The sequence below is a fragment of the Mobula birostris genome, chromosome 1 (assembly GCF_030028105.1).
Source record: "Mobula birostris isolate sMobBir1 chromosome 1, sMobBir1.hap1, whole genome shotgun sequence".
Lineage (NCBI taxonomy): Eukaryota > Metazoa > Chordata > Chondrichthyes > Myliobatiformes > Myliobatidae > Mobula > Mobula birostris.
The window spans coordinates 38,810,236-38,831,414 of record NC_092370.1 but is presented as its reverse complement, the minus strand read 5'-3'; the positions used below and the strand labels follow the sequence as shown (position 1 = coordinate 38,831,414).

The following is a 21,179-nucleotide window of genomic DNA, read 5'->3' as shown; positions in this document are numbered from 1 at the left end:
TTGGTCCTATTCTCTCACGTCTTATCCTCTTGCTCTTCACTTACTTGCGGAATGCCTTTGAGTTTTCCTTAATCCTGCTCGCCAAGGTCTTCTCATGGCCTCTTCTGGCTCATGAGAGCAAGCAGATCTTTTGACTGATGTGCATGTGTTAACTGTTTAATCTGTAGGAATCAAACTAATAAAGTTGCATGATGCCTGAAAACAAACAGTGCTGCATGGTAAGCCCTTTGACAAAGAATAGACGTGCAAAACCAAAATTACGATGAATTACAATGAGTGTTCCTGACTGAGCGAGTGCATGATCAGCAGGGAAAATCAGTTGGCCTGTAGATTGTGGCAGGACTGAGCATTCTGAAACCGAATAAGCCTTGGTTGGAGAGGTGCTCATATTGGGGACTTGCTTGGACAGGTTTGAGTGATCAGTTAGGGTGAAGATCAAAGGGTTCTGGGATGTGGGTGGGGGGGAGAGAGGAAATAACGTTGGTGGCACTGAATCAGAGAGACCACTTAAGACTTACCATAGGTACATCAGTGATGTTGGAAATTGAGTAAATGCTAAGGAAACATTAAAGGAGGATCTGCTTGAAAGATCATGTATGTCACCTCTCCTCCAGGAGACCATCTTCTGTATTGGGTCATGGTTCTTTTTTGTGCTCATTTAAAATAATATACAGAATAGTTATTCTATGTTACTTCTGATCATATTTATTAAGGTCCATATTATCATTCTTCCATAGATGAGGCATTATTTTAAAAGATGTACGTATGCTTTTAAAACTAAAATTTCATTGCTATTACTGGAATGGTTGGCTACAACGCTACTAAATTGAATTTCAGGAGTTCTAATTGTCCGTATTTTCGACAAAAAAAAATCAAACTGTTCCAGATCATTTTTCTAGAGAAAGAAAATGTTGCAAATATAGAGCAGTTGTAAACAGAGGTGTTCGAATGGAAAGAGCCTTCCAGAAAATTGGATAGGTCTCTTGAAATCAAATGTCACTCTGACTTTTCAAAGATGCTGATTGACTTTTTCTGTTTCTGTTTATTTACGGTCATTTATCAGTTTCTGTTTACTTTGTAACTTAGGGGCACATAGCTTTAACTGATTTTGGCCTCTGTAAAGAAGGAATTGCTTCTACTGACACCACATCAACTTTCTGTGGAACACCAGAGGTAATGATCAATTCTTAAAAACAGTTTATTTTCCTATTTTGCAAGTTACTTTGAAACTTTTTCAACAAGTTTAATGATATGCTCTGTAAAAGAAATGTTTTTCAACATCCTTATTTGATCATCATCATTTGTAATCAATCTGTTATATTGGTTATAAAAGATGGTCATTGTCCAGGATAAGGATGAGTCATAGATTGCTGGGTTCACTATTATTCCTTTAAATTCAGTTAACATATAATCTAGAAGTGTGTGGTAGTACAATAGAAAAATATTTAACAGCCAGATTGAACCAATTTCAGGATCACACCTACAAACTAACCAGTTTTTAATAGAACAATCTGAGTGAAAGAGGGAAGTATAGTAACAGAACTGAGGATGGGAAGACAATAAAAGAAAGTGGGATTATATATTGGGATGAAAGGCTTGAAAAACAGCACTGAAGGAGGATCCACTATTGCATCAGTGTTTCTCCTGGAGTTGTTCCCTTTTGCTCAATGTCCTTCAGTTGATGATCTTTAGTCTGTTTCTCCCTTTCCCTCCCCATTAACAACTCTAAATTAAGATTTTCATGTTCTATATTCTGAAAAAACTTCTATAATTTTGAGCACCATTTTTTTCATTACTCCCAATGCTGAGTCTTTTAAACTGCAACTTTATTCAGTACATTAGCTTCATTCTTGGATTGTTTCCACACCTTCACTATTTTTTGTTAAATTCATGGATTTGGTGAACAGTCTCACAGATTACAGAGCAGTAGCTCTAAGTCTGAAACAAGAAAAAATCTGCAGATGCTAGAAATCCTAGCAACAAAATGCTGGAGGAACTCAGCAGGCCAGACAGCATCTATGGAAAAAAGTACAGTTGACGTTTTGGGCCGAGGCACTTCAGCAGGACTGAAGAGAAAAAAGTTCTAAATTTATAATCTTGGGATTTCTTTTGATGCCATTTGCTAGTGAGTATGGAAATAGGAAGATGGGGCAGCTCAATATGTGGATAAAGGAATGGTGGAGAAGGATGGATTTTAGATTTGGACCATAAAGATATAGGAGCAGAATTAGGCTAATTCAACTCAGCAAGTCTGCTCTGCCATTCCATCTTGGCTGATTTATCATCCCTTTCAACCCCATTCTCTCTGTAAACTTTGACACGCTGACTAATCAAGAACCTATCAACTTGCTTTAAAAATACTCAGTGATTTGACCTCCACAGCCATCTGTCCATGGCAATGATTTCTGGATCACAGGCCAATTCTGGGGCAGGCAGGACTCGTACAAGCTCGATGTATTGCATTTGAAACAGAGCAGGTGTTACATCCTTGCAGGGAGGTTTGCCAGTGACGGTGGGAAGGATTTAAACTGATTCATTGGGTGAATGGAGTATAGAGTATGTGCATAGTTGGGAAGGTGTGGGGAGAATGTTAAGGTCAGTCCAACATGGAAGAAAAACTTATTTAATAGAGTTGGCAGAGCACATATGACTATGGTAGGGCACATTGGAAGAAGCAATTCTAAATTGCATCTGTCTTAATCCATGAAGTCTGACTAGCAAAGAAAGCAAACTTAGAGTTTTGATCATCACGTGTGAATGTGATATTCCTGCTTTGAGAGAGATGTGGTTTGACGAAGTGCTGGACTGAAAACATTCTGGGATACAAGTCTTGATGAAAGGTCAGTGCCCGAAACGTTGACTGTATTCTTTTCCATAGATGTTCCCTGGCCTTCTGAGTTCCTCCAGCATTTTGTATGTGTCTTGCATATAAAACTTTAAGGTATAATGGGAGACTGTAAAAGAGGAGGTGACTTTAAAATATTGATTAAGGAATCTACTACTCCACAAACCTGCCTGTCCAGGTAGACCCATTGTCTCAGCTTGCTCCTGCCCCACCAAACTCATTTCTGCATACCTCGACACTGTTTTATCCCCCCATTGTGCAATCCCTTCCCACCTATGTTCATGACACTTCTCACGCTCTGAATTTTTTCAATGATTTTAAGTTCCCTGGCCCCCACCGCTTTATCTTTACCATGGATGTCCAGTCCCTATATACCTCCATCCCCCACCAGGAGGGTCTCAAAGCTCTCCGCTTCTTTTTGGATTCCAGACCTAACCAGTTCCCCTCTACCACCACTCTCCTCCGTCTAGAGGAATTAGTCCTTACTCTTAATAATTTCTCCTTTGGCTCCTCCCACTTACTCCAAACTAAAGGTGTAGCCATGGGCAGCCGTATGAGTCCCAGCTATGCCTGCCTTTTTGTTGGCTTTGTGGAACAATCCATGTTCCAACCCTATTCTGGTATCTGCCCCCCACTTTTCCTTTGCTACATCGATGACTGCATTGGCGCTACTTCCTACACGCATGCTGAGCTCGTTGACTTCATTAACATTGCCTCCAACTTTCACCCTGCCCTCAAGTTTACCTGGTCCATTTCCAACACCTCCCTCCCCTTTCTTGATCTTTCTGTCTCTGGAGACAGCTTATCTACTGATGTCTACTATAAGCCTACGGACTCTCACAGCTACCTGGACTATTCCTCTTCCCACCCTGCCTCTTGCAAAAATACCATCCCCTTCTCACAATTCCTCCGTCTCTGCCGCACCTGCTCTCAGGATGAGGCTTTTCATTCCAGGATGAAGGAGATGTCCTTTTTTAGAGAAAGGGGCTTCCCTTCCTCCACCATCAACTCTGCTCTCAAATCCATCTCTCCCATTTCACACCCATCTGCTCTCACCCCATCCTCCAGCCACCCCACTAGGAATAGGGTTCCCCTTGTCCTCACCTACCACCCCACCAGCCTCCAGGTCCAGCATATACTTCCGCCACCTCCAACAGGATCCCACCACTAAGCACATCTTTCCCTCCCTCCCCCCTTTCTGCTTTCCGCAGGGATTGCTCCCTATGTGACCCCCTTGTTCATTCTTCCCCCCCCATCCCTCCCCACCGATCTCCCTCCCGGCACTTATTCTTGTAAACGGAACAAGTGCTACACGTGCCCTTACACTTCCTCCCTCACCACCATTCAGGGGCCAGACAGTCCTTCCAGGTGAGGTGACACTTCACCTGTGAGTTGGCTGGGGTGATATACTGCGTCCAGTGCTCCCGATGCGGCCTTCTATATATTGGCAAGACCCAACGCAGGCTGGGAGATTGTTTTGCTGAACACCTACGCTGTGTCTGCCAGAGAAAGCAGGATCTTCCAGTGGCCACACATTTTAATTTCACATCCCATTCTGATATGTCTATCCACAGCCTCCTCTACTGTCAAGATGAAGCCACACTTAGGGTGGAGGAACAACACCTTGTATTCCGTCTGGGTAGCCTCCAACCTGATGGCATGAACATTGACTTCTCTAACTTTGGTTAATGCCACACCTCCCCTTCGTACCCCATCCCTTATTTATTTATTTATTTACCTACCTACCTACCCTTTTTTTTCTCTCTTTTTTTTTCTCCCTCTGTCCCTCTCAGTGTAACTCCTTGTCCATCCTCTGGGCTTCCCCCCCCCCCTTTCTCCCTAGGCCTCCCATCCCTGACAAAGGGTCTCGGCCTGAAACATCGACTGTACCTCTTCCTAGAGATGCTGCCTGGCCTGCTGCATTCACCAGCAACTTTGATGTGTGTCGCTTGAATTTCCAGCATCTGCAGAATTCCTGTTGTTATCATCTCCCTTCTCCAGCTTTGTATCCCTTTTGCCAATTAACTTTCCAGCTCTTAGCTCCATCCCTCCCCCTCCTGTCTTCTCCTATCATTTCGGATCATCCCTCCCCCTCCCCCCCCACTTGCAAATCTCTTACTATCTCTTCTTTCAGTTAGTCCTGATGAAGGTTCTCAGCCCGAAATGTCGACTGTACCTCTTCCTATAGATGCTGCCTGGCCTGCTGCGTTCACCAGCATTTTTTGTGTGTGTTACTGTTAGAATGAGGTGGGTTTTCTGAGATGGCTTTTCAAATAAGATCATCTGGGTAACCTTAGGAGCAAAACCAAATGAACAGTTTGCTGCGGATGTACTACAGGTCTCCTAGTCTATAGGAGGTGGAGGAGTGGAAGTGACAGGTGCAAGCATAATAAGGTTATAGTGATTAAGATTTCAATTTCCTTAGTATTAGCAGGGATCCCTATGGTGTGAAAGGTATATGGTGGAGGAAATGTTCAAGTGCATCCAGGAAAGCTTTTTGATAAATAGCTCCACTAGAAAAGGATCAGTACATGATATAATTTTAGACAATATCACAGGTCAGATGGTTGAAATGTTTTGGGGGATAGTGACCGTAAATTCCAAGATAATCGTGGAAAAGGATAAGGATATACAGAAATCCTAAATTTGGAAAGGGCCTATTTAAATATCATATGACAGGATTTGGCTAAAGTAGAGTGGAAGCATTTAATTGTTGGTAGGTCCAAGGATAATGAGAGACTAAGAGAGTGTGACAGAGCACAAATGCTGGAATCTGAGACAAAGGAAGGAAGACAATTCTACAATAACTCAGCAGATCAAGCAGAATCTGTGGAGGCAAAAGTAAGTTGATGTTTTGGGTTGAGATGCTGCATCAGGCTGAGAAGGGATAAGACAGTTTTTTAGTATATAGCACAATAAGTGGGTGGGTGAAATAGATGCTAATAGGTGATAGAGAGGGGATGATGGGCAGATGGGACCAGGTGGGAAGAGGAAAAGTGAGTAAATAGAGAAGAAAACTAGGCAGACAGCTGAGTGTATGTGGAGGAGAACCCTGGTGTTGTGGGTTTACTGAAATTAGATGTTTATACCATTGCGTCATGCCTCCTCTTGAGAAGAGATGTGGCAGAGATAGAAAAAGAGATGGCATTCTTCCAGGAGGCCAGATGGAAAGAGGTATTGTCAAGGGTGGATAAATCTCCTGGACCTGATGAAATGCACCCTTGGGTTCTGAAGGAAGTAGCTGGAGAGATTGTGGAGGCTAACAATGATCTTTCAAGAATGGATAGATTCTGACATTGTACCGGTTGACTGGAAAATTGCAAATGTTACTCCGCTATTTAAGAAGGGTGGGAGGCAGCAGAAAGGAAACTGTAGACCTGTCAGCCTGATGTCAGTGGTTGGAAAGTTGTTGGAATCGATTGATGAGATTACGGAATACCTGGAGGCACATGACAAGATAGGCCAAAGCCAGCATGGTTTCCTGAAAGGAAAATCCTTCCTGACTAACCTACTGCAATTCTTGAGGAAATTATAAGCAGGGTAGACAAAGGAGACGTAGTAGATGTGGTGTACTTGGATTTTCAGAAGGCCTTTGACAAGGTGCCACACAGGAGGCTGCTTAGCAAGATAAGAACCCATGGAATTACAGGGAAATTACTAGCATGGGTGGAGCATTGGTTGATCGGCAGAAAGCAGAGAGTGGGAATAAAGGGATCCTATTCTGGCTGGAATTCCACAGGGGTCGGTGTTGGGACCGCTGCTTTTTATGATGTATGTCAATGATTTGGACTATGGGATTAATGGATCTATGCCTAAATTTGCCGATGATACAAAGACAGGTGAAGCAGCGGGTAGTGTTGAGGAAACAGAGAGACTTAGATAGTTTAGGGGAATGGGCAAAGAAGTGGCAAATGAAATACTATGTTGGAAAATGTATGGTCACACACTTTAGTGGAAGAAATAAATGGGCAGACTATTATTTAGATTGAGAGAGAATTCAAAATGCAGAGATGAAAAGGGACCTGGGAGTCCTTGTGCAGGATACCCTAAATTTTAACCACCAGGTTGAGTCAGTGGTGAAGAAGGCAAATGCAATGTTGGCATTCATTTCTAGAGGTATAGAATATAAGAGCAGTGATGTGATATTGAGGCTCTGTAAGGCAATCGTAAGACCACACTTGGAGTATTGTGTGTGGTTTCGGGCTCCTTATTTTGGAAAGGATGTGCTGACATTGGAGAGGGTTCAGAGAAGATTCATGAGAATGATTCCAGGAGTGAAGGGTTACCATATGAGGAACGTTTGGCATCTCTTGGGCTGTATACCCTGGAGTTCAGGAGAATGAAGGGGGATCTCGAAGAAACATTCCGAATGTTGGAAGGCTTGAACAGATTAGATATGGCAACGTTATTTCCCATGGTAGGGGAGTCTAGGATAAGAGGGCACAACTTCAGGATTAAAGGACGTCCATTTAGAACAGAGATGCGGAGAAATTACTTTAGTCAGAGGGTGGTAAATCTGTGGAATTTGTTGTCACGAGCGGCTGTGGAGGCCAAGTCATTGGGCGCATTTAAGGCAGAGATAGATAGGTTCTTGATTAGCCAGGGCATCAAAAGGTATGGGGAGAAGGCAGGGGAGTTGGGATGACTGGAAGAATTGGATCAGCTATGATTGAATGGCGGAGCAGACTCAATGGGCTGAATAGCCTACTTCTGCTCTTATATCGTATGATCTTATAGGTAGCTGTGGGAGTTGGTGGGCTTATAAAATATGCCAGTGCCAAATCTGTCTCCTGAAATGGAGGAGAGATCTTTATCAGAAGGAGGCCTTTTGAAGAGACTTTGAAGCAAGTCCTTTTTAGCCTCTTTCAAGGACATAGAATATTCCATGGCATCGTGAGGGAGCAGAGCATGTCCTGGCTACTGGACAACCAAGTGGTATATTTTTTACATATAAATTAGTTTTAATTGGCACATTCGTTTTTTGTTTGTACATATTGACTGTTGTATTCCTAAAATATCTTGGAGCATTTTGGGACATTCTAGGTGGGGTGTGAAGTGTTCTAAATGAATGTTTTTTGGTGTGAAATCTGTACTCCTAAACACTCATAAATATTGTGCTAGTGGAATCCAATTTCTAATGGACGTTTGTTGTCCTGAAGTTTTACTAAATGGTAACATGCTAGTTTCAAAGTAGTTAAGATCCTACTGAGTGTATGGGGGAAAAATACACACTCTTAAAATTTACAGATTATAAGATACAAATGAATTTAGGTAAAGAAGAAAGTCAGCAATAAACCTATTGATAAGTTGACTTTACTGTGGCATGCATTTATTTCCCTCTATAAATGAGCATAATCTGATTAAATATTCACTTTGCAAACTATTTATTGTACAATTTGGAGCTAACCTAACTATTTAATTGGGATGCTTCAGTCAGATTGTATACCTTGTTTTCTTTAGGTTATTGGAATATTGATTAGTTCAGCACATCATCCATTTCTCTTTCCAGAAAGTTGGAGCAGAATCTGCCAGATGCTCAGTCCATCCCAAAAACAAATTGAGTGCTGAAGCAGAAAAAGGCATTAACTATGTAATCAAACAAACCCACCATAAATACAATTCAAGAAAAGGTTACTGGATTCTAGACAATTATTTTTTTTACTTTTTTTTTCCCAGTACCTTGCACCCGAAGTGCTCAGAAAGCAACCTTATGATAATACAGTAGACTGGTGGTGTCTTGGCTCTGTTCTGTTTGAAATGTTGTATGGTTTGGTATGTATTCTCATTTTCTCATTTGAAATCCATTATATTTTTAGTAAACCATTTTGTTTTTGAATTAAATAGAAATAACCTATTTGTTCCAGACTAAACAGCATTTTGGATTATAGTTTACCGCTACTGAACTTTTCAGTGGGTTTCAGTCATTGCATGCACTTGTTTGTTGGTGAGGCAGGGTGAGGTTTAAAAAGAGCTTGGGGCCTTTGGGAGCTTCTCGGCAGCTTCAATTATCACAATCTCCTAGGCACTCAGCAGGGGCCTATAAGAAGAAGCGAGGTATAAGCAGGGCAGCCATTGTTGGAGCAGTCAGGCTTTGTCTCAAAGTGTGAATAGGCACAGGTTAGAACTTAAAACTTGAGAAATGGGAGGAATAACAAGCATAGCCAGGGTGATAGTTAAGGTAATAGACGCTCCTCTGGGAAGATGTGGGAATCCAGGATACCTAGCAGTCTCCCTGATGACTACATCTGCAGGAAGTGCACCCAACTTCAGCTCCTGACTGACAAGGTCAAGGAACTGGAGCTGAAGCTAGATGTACTCAGGACCAAACCGGAGGCTAAAAACCCCAGAGCTGGGACTTTTACTGAGGTGGTCACACAAACAGTTCAGGTTTCAGATGATAGATGGGTGACCACCAGGAGAAGTAAGTGGAGAAAGCAGTCAGTGCAGAATTGTCCTATGGCCATTCCCCTCAGCAACAAATATATCCTTTCGATTTATAAGAATATAAGAAATAAGAGTAGGAGTAGGCCATCTAGCCCATCGAGCCTGCTCTACCATTCAGTAAGATCATGGCTTATCTGGCCATGAACTCATCTCCACATACCTGCCTTTTCCCCATAACCCTTAATTCCCCTACTATGCAGAAATCTATTCAACTTTGTCTTAAATATATTTACTGATGTAGCCTCCACTGCTTCATTGGGCAGAGAATTCTACAAATTCACTACTGTCTGGGAAAAGCGGTTTCTCTTCATCTCCATCCTAAATCATCCTTCCTCCGAATCTTGAGGCTATGCCCCCTAGTTCTAGTCTTACCTACCAGTGGAAGCAACTTTCCTGCCTCTGTTGTGTCTATCCCTTTCATAATGTTATATGTTTCCGTATGATCTCTAATTTTTCTGCATTCCAGCGTGTACAGTCCCAGACAACTCAATCTCTCCTCAATAGTCTAACCCCCTCATTTCTGGAATCAACCTGGTGAGCTGCCTCTACACCGCCTCCAGAGCCAATATATCCTTCCTCAAGTAAGGAGACCAGAACTGCATGCAGTACTCCAAGTGCAGCCTCACTAGTAGTACCCTGTACAGATGCAGCTTAACCTTCCTGCTCTTAAATTCAGTCCCCCTGACAATGAAGGCCAGCATCCCATTTGATAAGCAGGCCCTCTTGATAACCTGATGCACCTGCATCATCCCATCAAGCCATATATCCTTTCTTGGAATGTGCCTCCGTCTCCAACTTACTCCAGTTGGCTTTAGGATTCGTTTCCAAGCCTCTCAATTTGGACCTTCTGAGGATCCCAGGTACTCACATTTTATTGACTCTGCCTCTCGCTGCTTCTCCCGTCAAGCTCTGAAGGCGACTGTCTCCGCCATGAGGAGGTACTTGGTGTCCCTATTCCAGACCCTTCCACACCTTCGGGACACTTTCTTCGCTGTCTGTAATGGTCCTACCCGTTATTTCATCCTCCGTCGGATTCACGCCTGCAATTGCCGTTTTTTTGACTTTGTCATGTTAGGCAAAGATCGCAAGATCCTACATCTACGGACTCCAGAGCCTGCCGGCCCCGACGCTAGCAGGCATGAACTTCAGATTGCGGCCCCTGCCATTGATCTCGGCGGCTCCAACACTTCAGGACATATTCAAAGCCCGGACTCCAGCAACGACCATGGACACCTTCACAGCAATTGCGCAACCACCAACTGCGACGCCAGCCTTGAACTCCAGGCTGGGTCTTTATGTGCTGCTATTGTGACTCCCGTCTCCCCTTCCCCCACCACCACTCCGCAGCCCTGTCTTCCTCAGATCCCACCGTCAACTCCTGGGCCCTCAGAGGCTCCACCTTCCTCTCACCCCAACCCTCCCCTCTCCATTGACACCCCAGCCTCCCCCCTCCCCCCCTCTGATCCCAGCTCTCATCCGTGCCGGGTCGTTACCATCCCCTCCAACCTTCAACTGTCGGAGGCAGAACACTCTGTTCTCAGTAAGGGCCTCACCTTTGTCCCCCTTCGCCCACATCTCAGCGAGTTCCGTGTTCGCCACGATGCGGAACTTTTCTTCCGCCGTCTCCGAGCCTACTTCTTCGGCAAGGACTCTTCCACCTCCACCGATGACCCCTTCTTCAACCCTCCTCTTCTTCATGGACACCCCGCTCTGGTCTTCTGCCTGCTCTGGATCTCTTTATTGCTAACTGCCAACGGGACATCAACCGTCTCGACTTCACCGCACCTTGTCCCCATTCCAACCTCACTCCTTCGGAACGCTCTGCTCTCCACTCCCTCCGCACTAATCCTAACCTTACTATTAAACCCGCCGATAAGGGGGGTGCTGTTGTAGTCTGGCGTACTGACCTCTACCTTGCCGAGGCACAGCGACAACTCGCAGATACCTCCTCTTATTTACCCCTCGATCGTGACCCCACTAAGGAGCACCAGGCCATTGTCCCCCACACCATTACCGACTTTATCCGTTCAGGAGATCTCCTATCCACTGCTACCAACCTTATAGTTCCCACACCCCACACTTCCCGTTTCTACCTCCTACCCAAGATCCACAAACCTGCCTGTCCTGGCCGACCTATTGTCTCAGCTTGCTCCTGCCCCACCGAACTCATTTCTGCATACCTCGACACTGTTTTATCACCCCTTGTTCAATCCCTTCCGACCTATGTTCGTGACACTTCTCACGCTCTTAAACTTTTCGATGATTTTAAGTTCCCTGGCCCCCACCGCTTTATTTTCACCATGGATGTCCAGTCCTTATATACTTCCATCCCCCATCAGGAAGGTCTCAAAGCTCTACACTTCTTTGTGGATTCCAGACCTAATCAGTTCCCCTCTACCACCACTCTGCTCCGTCTAGCGGAATTAGTCCTTACTCTTAATAATTTCTCCTTTGGCTCCTCCCACTTCCTCCAAACTAAAGGTGTAGCTATGGGCACCCGTATGGGTCCTAGCTATGCCTGCCTTTTTGTTGGGTTTGTGGAACAATCTATGTTCCGTGCCTATTCTGGTATCTGTTCCCCACTTTTCCTTCACTACATCGACGACTGCATTGGCGCTGCTTCCTGCACGCATACAGAACTCATTGACTTTATTAACTTTGCCTCCAACTTTCACCCTGCCCTCAAGTTTACCTGGTCCATTTCCGACACCTCCCACCCCTTTCTAGATCTTTCTGTCTCTGTCTCTGGAGACAGCTTATCCACTGATGTCTACTATAAGCCTACTGACTCTCACAGCTATCTGGACTATTCCTCTTCTCACCCTGTCTCTTGCAAAACGCCATCCCCTTCTCGCAATTCCTCCGTCTCCGCCACATCTGCTCTCAGGATGAGGCTTTTCATTCTAGGACGAGGGAGATGTCTTCCTTTTTTAAAGAAAGGGGCTTCCCTTCCTCCACTATCAACTCTGCTCTTAAACGCATCTCCCCCATTTCACGTACATCTGCTCTCACTCCATCCTCCCGCCACCCCACTAGGAATAGGGTTCCCCTGGTCCTCACCTACCACCCCACCAGCCTCCGGGTCCAACATATTATTCTCCGTAACTTCCGCCACCTCCAACGGGATCCCACCACTAAGCACATCTTTCCCTCCCCCCCTCTCTCTGCATTCCGCAGGGATCGCTCCCTACACAACTCCCTTGTCCATTCGTCCCCCCCATCCCTCCCCACTGATCTCCCTCCTGGCACTTATCCGTGTAAGCGGAACAAGTGCTACACATGCCCTTACACTTCCTCCCTTACCACCATTCAGGGCCCCAAACAGTCCTTCCAGGTGAGGCAACACTTCACCTGTGAGTCGACTGGGGTGATATACTGCGTCCGGTGCTCCTGATGTGGCCTTTTATATATTGGCGAGACCCGACGCAGACTGGGAGACCGCTTTGCTGAACATCTATACTCTGTCCGCCAGAGAAAGTAGGATCTCCCAGTGGCCACACATTTTAATTCCACATCCCATTCCCATTCTGACATGTCTATCCACGGCCTCCTCTACTGTAAAGATGAAGCCACACTCAGGTTGGAGGAACAACACCTTATATTCCATCTGGATAGCCTCCAACCTGATGGCATGAACATCGACTTCTATAACTTCCGCTAAGGCCCCACCTCCCCCTCGTACCCCATCTGTTACTTATTTTTATGCACACATTCTTTCTCTCACTCTCCTTTTTCTCCCTCTGTCCCTCTGAATATACCTCTTGCCCATCCTCTGGGTTCCCCGCCCCCCTTGTCTTTCTTCCCGGACCTCCTGTCCCATGATCCTCTCGTATCCCCTTTTGCCTATCACCTGTCCAGCTCTTGGCTCTATCCCTCCCCCTCCTGTCTTCTCCTATCATTTTGGATCTCCCCCTCCCCCTCCAACTTTCAAATCCCTTACTCACTCTTCCTTCAGTTAATCCTGACGAAGGGTCTCGGCCTGAAACGTCGACTGCACCTCTTCCTACAGATGCTGCTTGGCCTGCTGCGTTCACCAGCAACTTTGATGTGTGTTGCTTGAATTTCCAGCATCTGCAGAATTCCTGTTGTTTGCACCTGCTAACCAACCTTTTGCGATTCACTCCCAAGTCCCTGTGCACAGCAGCATGCTGCAATTTTTTATCATTTAAGTAATAATCTGCTCTTTCATTTTTCCTTCCAAAGTGGATGACCTCGCATTGTACTCTATCTGCCAGCTCCTTGCCCACTCACTTAACCTATCTATATCTCTCTGCAGACTCTCCGTATCTTCTGCATGATTTACTTTTCCACTCAATTTAGTATCATCAACAAACTTAGTTACACTACACTTGGTCCCCTCTTCCAGATCGTTAATGTGTATCAAGAACAGTTGCAGGCCCAGCATCGACCCCTGCGGCATACCGCTCACCACTGTTTGCCAACCAGAGTAACACCCATGTATCCCAGGTCTCTGCCTTCTATTAGTTAACCAATCCTCTATCCATGCTAATACATCACCCCCAACTCTATGCATCCTTATCTTATGGATAAGTCTTTTATCCAGCACCTAATCAAACACCTTCTGGAAATCCAATTAAGTAACGTCCATCTGTTTTCCCCCATCCACTGTACTTGTTATATCCTCAAAGAACTCGAGTAAGTTTGTCAAACAGGACCTGACATTGCTGAATCCGTGCTGCGTCTGCCTGATGGATCCATTTCTTTCCAGATGCCTCGCTATTTCTTCCTTAATAACTTCAAGCATTTTCCCAACTACAGATGTTAAACTAACTGGCCTATAGTTACCCGCCTTTTGCCTACATCCTTTTTTGAACAGTGGCATGACATTTGAGTCTCCCAATCTGCCGCTCAGAGTCCAGCAAATTTTGGTAAATTTCACTAAAGCCTCTTCTATAACTTCTGCCATCAGTACCCTTCGATGCATTCCATCAGGGCCAGAGGACTTACCTATCTTCAGGCCCACAAGTTTGCTCAGCACTACCTCTTCAGTGACAGCTATTGTAACGAGGTCCTCACCTCCCATTGTATCCATAACATCTCTCTTTGGCATATTAAACATGCCCTCCACCATGAAGACCAACACGAAATAGTCATTCAAACCTTCTGTCATTTCCTTGTTACCCAATATCAATTCCCCTTTCTCATCCTCCAAGGGACCTACGTTCACTTTAACCACCCTATTATGCTTTATATAATTATAAAAACATTTACTATCTGTTTTTATATTTTGTGCTAGTTTATTTTCATAATCTAGCTTCCCTTTTTCTATTGCTCATTTTATGGTTCTTTGTTGCTTTGTAAAGTCTTCCCAATCTTCCAGTTTCCTCCTACTCTTGGCGACTTTGTACACACAAGCTTTTAGTTTGATGCCTTCATGTATTTCTTTAGTTATCCAAGGCTCCCTACTGTTATTGTCCTTGCTTTTAACTGGAATATACTTTTGTTGAGCACCATGAAAAATCTCTTTGAAAGTCTTACACTGTTCCTCAACTGTCCCACCTTATAACCTGTGTTCCCAGTCTACATTAGCCAAATCCTCCCTCATCCCATTGTAGTCTCCATTGTTTAGGCATAATACACTGTCCACTGACAGGCCCTGTTCACCTTTTAAAACTGGTGTGTGAAATCCACAAGGAACTGTCTCCAACTCACTCCACGATTTCCCACTGCAAGAGCTTGAAAAGGGGATTCCTAAAAGTAGATCCAAATGCTTTAATGCTTGTATGTACTGTTTACAGCCCAGAGAGTGTTCAACTGTTGACAGAAGAAAATGATCAAAAAGGAAACCATTTCAGCAAAACCAGTACTTTTATTTTTGCAGCCTCCCTTCTACAGTCGCGATACTGTAGAGATGTACGAATACATCCTTCACAAGCCACTGCAATTAAGACCAGGAACAAGCAATGAAGCATGTTCTATCCTGGAAGGGCTACTTGAAAAAGAGAGCCAGAGAAGATTAGGAGCAAAAGAAGATTTTGTAAGACTTTCTTTCAGAACCTTAAAATCTTGCACCATTTATTTATTTTACAGTCATACATGCCTCTTAACTTCATTTCACTTTGTATCACAACAGAAACATTTTTTGTCTTCCCAGCAGCCCTAGAATCCTTTTTTATGAACTGGCTATGTGAATGTCATGGGGTCAACTTTATTGTTGACTAACAGATTTGGCCTCAACTTTACAACAGATGGAGTGAAGTATTAAATACATTCAAAGCTTGTCAGTTTCTTTATTCTAATAAATATTTTCAAAAAAAATATTGTTAGCGCTCAGGCTATAATTAGAATTTTATTTATTATTCAAAACTAGCACTATTGCAGTTCATTTTTTTCTTGTCCATTCTGGAATATTTGGCTTGGTTCTTCAATGCTATTTGAATGTATGTCACTTGATTTTTATTTCTTCAGATAATTTCACAATTTTTGAAGTTAAGTGCATTAAGACCGTTGGCTACATTACTCATTTAATATCTTCTTATCTATTTAAACACACTCATGGAACCTTTAGCATCTGTCTGAACAAGTAGGGGAGCAAAACAGTCCTTATATCTTATCCAAAACATTATTAGTTTAGAATTTGCATGTATTAAGACTTAGTACCATTATTTAACTGACAGCAGCTTCTGAGGCATACAAATGCACAGTCAAATGTTGAAATCTCCCAAGTAATGCTGTTTTATAGTCAGTGAATTGATAAAAACCTTGTGTTTGCAAATTCTTCTTCCAAACACCCTGAAAATATGACACTTTGAAGTTTTTAATGGTGTGCCTTTTAACCTTTGACCTTTCAAAAAAAGGTACAGGAGTGTGATTTCATCTTTGATGGATGTTGTATACTTATTTCATACTCTTAATATTTAAAAAGTAGTTAAAATATACTTATTGTATTTTCATTTGCTGTCCAGGACAATTCTTAATCGTCAGTAACTGCTCAGTTTGATGATACCAGAAATCCTCTTAAACTGACACCTGACAGCAAATGAAGATTGAAAAAAGGAAATCTGCACAACAAAAGTTAACAGATCTTTCCAGTCAGCTCTCTCCATGTCAAATGCTGCCCCTTTGCCACTGATTGCAGTAAAGAGGCCAACTTACTTTAAGACTGCATTCCCATTAAACTGCTGAAATAGTGGACTTAACTACACATATAGATCTTCAACTTCCACTTGAATCCAAAACATTCTGATTTGCACCTTTTGAGCACCTACAGTATTTTAGGTGCTAATTTTTCTCTCCTACTCCCTTTGATTAAAAAATACCCAAGTCAACTCTCAGGCTTGTTTTCTACCAGTTGAAGGAGAAAAGATCTCAAAATTCAAAATAGCCAAGTAACAGAATTTATGCTTTTCTAGTGGTTCAGTAAATGCCTTTTATATGTTCGTTCATTTGTTATATGCCTTTGGGTGATTATGATACTTCCATGACCATGATTGTTCTTGGCAAATTTTTGTACAGAAGTGGTTTGCCGCCTTCTGGGCAGTGTCTTTACAAGATGGGTGACCTCAGCCATTATCAGTACTCTTCAGAGATTGGCTGCCTGGCATCAATGGTCACATAACCAGGACTTGTGATATGCACCAGCTGCTCATATGACCCTCCACCACCAGCTCCCATGGTTTCACGTGACCCTGATCGGGTGGGGGGGAGGAGTGGCTAAACAGGTGCTAGCAGAAAGAAGGTGCACCTTACAACTCTGCCATCCACACCCTTTTATATGAAGCTGTTTAAATTGCTGCTGCATATTAATTTATTGTGTGGGTTCTCATTTACAGGCTGAAATCAAATGCCATCCCTTTTTTGATGTTATTAACTGGGAAGAGTTAGATCGGAAGGAAATATCTCCACCATTTAATCCTAGTGTGGTATGTAACTAATTAGATTAAAATCATGTAAGTGCAACATATCTGAATGTCATAACTGTTTTGAGGATGTGACAACACTAGCATTTGTGTTTCAGGCTGGTCCTGAAGACCTGCAAAATTTTGATCCAGAATTTACGGAAGAACAAGTTCCACACTCCATCTGTCATTCTCCTGACCGCTCCATAGTCAATGCCAGTGTTTTAGAAGCTGATGATGCCTTTATTGGCTTTTCTTATGCCCCACCTATTGAAGATTCATTTTTATGAAGGTCATCTTCTATAGGAAACTGAACACAACACAAAATGAAAATACCTTCATAAGGATACATGGGGACTTTTGATTTTACACCATAACCATCTGCATGTCTTAAATAAAGCTAGTAGCAATTCAGTGAATTTTGAACCTCTAAACTACTATATACTGTACATTCCTTGTGCAACTTTCAAGTGATAGAATATTTACTTCACCATTTTCAAGTCTGAAGATTCCAAAGTGTTGCATTTTTAACAATTGCTTATGATTGCTTTCCCTCCCCCCTCACCCCCCCCCCACCGATTTTGTTGAAATACTGATGAAGTGCTCTACGTTATATCTTTTAAATATCATAGGCACAATTAATCAGTGTTGGTAATTAAGGCTGGATTAATGTGTGCTGTGATGGTTCTCTTGAGCTGATATATTGTGACTGGCAAATTGCAGTTTACAGACATATTTTCACTTGTCATACGGTAATAACTTATCATATTTAGATTCTGGTCAAAATTTTTATCAGTTCACTTGAAGATTCACTTGAATTGTCGCTCAGTAAAAAATTGAATTTATGGCGTAGACTTTACTTGAAAATGGAGAAAAAATCATGACCTCGCAGGTTAGATACATGAAAATGTTTTACAAGTTATTTAATGTGAACTGGGCACCATCTACTAAACATTACTTTTGTTTTACTAAAATAAACTGGAAATGTACATAACAGAAAAATCTCTATCTGAATAAGATGAAACTGTACTTTTATATTATAACATATTTAACCGGTGCAGCGTGCTTGAGGTGGATGTAAACTGATACAGTAAAGCAATTAAATAGCACATATTTAAAATATATTCTCAATAGTTATTGATAATATTTTTTACATTTAGTGTTAAAAGGATGATGCAAGGATAATATGAATGCAAGTGTTAATTTAAAATTCAAATGCATTGTTTTTTAACACATTGGTAAAATTTGGCGTGCATGGAATCACATCTGATACTTAATGTTTTGATCCATTATTCTGCCAAATTAATGAAAGACTTGTAGACCAGTTTCAACAAACCCTTCATGAGGAAATGAGCAGATGCTGGAAATCCAAAGCAAAACACACAAAATGCTGGAGGAACTCAGCAGGCCAGGCAGTATCCATTAAAGAGTAGACAGTCGACATTTTGGGCCAAGACCCTTATCAGGACTCCAACCAGTTCATTTAGCAGGTAGAGAACATAGTTAAGTGATTTTTTTCCCCAATATTTTCTACATTACTTATGTTGTTCCAGAACCCACACTGCATCCAGGCTATCCTCTATTTGTTCCATATGTATTCTGTATGTAGAATAATCATCATGTGAACTGTAAGCAATAAGCCATTTTTATAAAATAATCTATACTTTCCTCTTTTTGTATTCTGATAACAGATAAAATTGTTGTTCAGAAAACTCTTTCTGGTAACTTGGAGTCTATGACTGTAGTAATGGAGGAAAATTATTCAGGAGAAATTGATGGTGAAATGCCTGCCATTTGCTAATGTTTAAGAGGTTTAGAGCTTGTTTTAAGATATTTTAATTTATTCTGTATAAATGAAACATCATCTTCAACATTGAAGGGAGAAGCTCTTAATTATATACTCAGTGGCCATTTTATTGTGCACACCAGCACACCTCCAGTGAGTGGCAGTTCTGGGGGCAAAAACACCTTGTTAATGAGAGGGGTCAGAGAAGAATGGCCAGACTGGTTCAAGCTGATAGGAAGATGCTGGTAACTCAAAACAACTACTCGTTACAACAGTGGTCTGCAGAAGAGCATCTCTGAATGCACAACACATTGAGTCTGAAGTGGATGGGCCACAGCAGCAGAAGACCACACCAGGTTCTCCACCTGTCAGCTAAGAACAGGAAACTGAGGCTACAGTGGGTGTAGGCTCACCAAAACTGGACAGCTGAAGATTGGAAAAATATTGACTGGTCTGATGAATCTCGATTTCTGCTGTGGCATGTAGGTGACAGGGTCATAATTTGGCATAAACTATCCTGCCCTGTGTCAATGGTTTAGGCTGGTGGTGGTGGTGCAATGGTGTGGGGGGTGTTTTCTTGGCACTCATTAGGCCCCTTAGAGGCTTTGAACTCAACGCAGTCCCAAGGTATCAGGCAGAATACCCCCAAAAGCTGGTATAACTTTAAAGAAGCCACCAAACACATGTAGATTTTGGTACTATTTGTGGTTTGTCTATTATTATTATTATATTTGGTCATCTATGCATGGAGCCAAAAGAGATGGGGAAATCAGAAGTGGATTTTTTCCATCTGTATTTACTCGTGAGATGGACACTGTGTCCATAGAATTGAGACAAAACAGTAGTGAGGTCATGGACCACCATATCCAGATTACAGAAGAGGAAATGCTTGCTGTATTGAGATAAAGTTGGGTGGATAAGTCCAAAGGACCTGTCAAGATGTCTCATTGGACCTTGTGGGTGGCTAGTGCAGAACTTGCAGGGGCCCTGGCAGAGGTATTTAAAATGTCCTTAACAGCAGGTGAGGTGCCGGAAGACTGGATGTTAGCTAATGTTGTTCAGTAGTTCACTAAAGGCTATGAATAAGAAGGGAAATTATAGGCTGGGTGAGCATAATGTCAGTAGTGGGTGAATTTTTGGAAGGTATCCTTGGGGTCAGGATATATATAAGGCCTGACTAGAGATAGTCAACGTGGCTTTGTGCATGGTAAGTTGTGTATAACCAATCTTAAAGTCTTTTGAGAGGGATATCAGCACAATTGAAGGAAAGGCAGTAGATGTTAAGGAAAATTGAAGGAAAGGCAGTAGAGGTTATTTCTTCGGCAGTTTGAACAGGGCACGACTGCGCAAGTGTGTGAAGGTCGGCCGGGGAGAACAGCAGGAAGAGTTTAAAAGTGAGCAGAGTTGAGAAGGTGACGGTTATTTCTTCGGCAGTTTGAACAGGGCTCGACTGCGCAAGTGCGTGGCGGTCAGCCAGTGAGAACAGCGGGAAGAATTTAAAAGGAAGGCAGATTTACAGAGTGGGAGACAGAGTAGGAAGGCTTAGGCTCAATGGGGCTTAGGTGATAAGGAGTGGAGGTCAGGTAGGTAATCTGTTTAAAATAAAGACAGAGAGTATGTGTGTGAGGCTGGTTTTCTGTGCTCCGTGTCAAATGTGGGAAGTCCTAGAGACTCCCGGCCTCCCGGACAACCACATCTGCACCAGGTGCGTCAAGCTGCAGCTCCTTAGAGACCGCGTTAGGGAACTGGAGCTGCAGCTCGATGACCTTCGTCTGCTCAGGGAGAGTGAGGTGATTGAGAGGAGCTTTGGGAAGATAGTCACCCTGGAACCACAGGAGACAGAGAAGTGGATAACAGTCAGGAGAGGGAAGGGCAAGAAGCAGATACTAGAGAGTACCCCAGTGGCTGTCCCCCTTAACAATAAGTATTCCTGCTTGAGTACTGTTGGGGGGTATGGCCTACCTGGGGGAAGCAACAGTGGTCGCACCTCTGGCACAGAGTCTGGCCCTGTGGCTCAGATTGGTAGGGAAAGGAAGAGGACGGCAGCAATGACAGGGGATTCTATAGTTAGGGGGTCAGACAGGCAATTCTATGGACGCAGGAAAGAAACACATAACGGTAGATAGCCTCCCAGGTGCCAGGGTCCGGGATGTTTCTGATCATGTCCATGACATCTTGACGTGGGAAGGAGAACAGCCAGAGGTCATGGTACAGATTGGTACCAATGACATAGGCAGGAAAAGGG

The 21,179-nt window shown here is 43.1% G+C and overlaps 1 protein-coding gene across 1 annotated transcript in view; it reads left to right on the top strand.

The window, feature by feature from the left end:
• The window catches only part of sgk3 (serum/glucocorticoid regulated kinase family member 3), a 95,696-nt gene extending 76,852 nt beyond the window's left edge, over positions 1-18,844 (top strand). Inside the window, exons 13-17 of the mRNA XM_072254406.1 lie at positions 1,087-1,173; positions 8,522-8,617; positions 15,132-15,287; positions 17,083-17,172; positions 17,268-18,844. Of these exons, the coding sequence (XP_072110507.1) occupies positions 1,087-1,173; positions 8,522-8,617; positions 15,132-15,287; positions 17,083-17,172; positions 17,268-17,438 (600 nt within the window). The 3' untranslated portion in view covers positions 17,439-18,844. The remainder of the gene's footprint in view (positions 1-1,086; positions 1,174-8,521; positions 8,618-15,131; positions 15,288-17,082; positions 17,173-17,267) is intronic.
• The last annotated feature ends 2,335 nt before the right edge of the window (positions 18,845-21,179 follow it).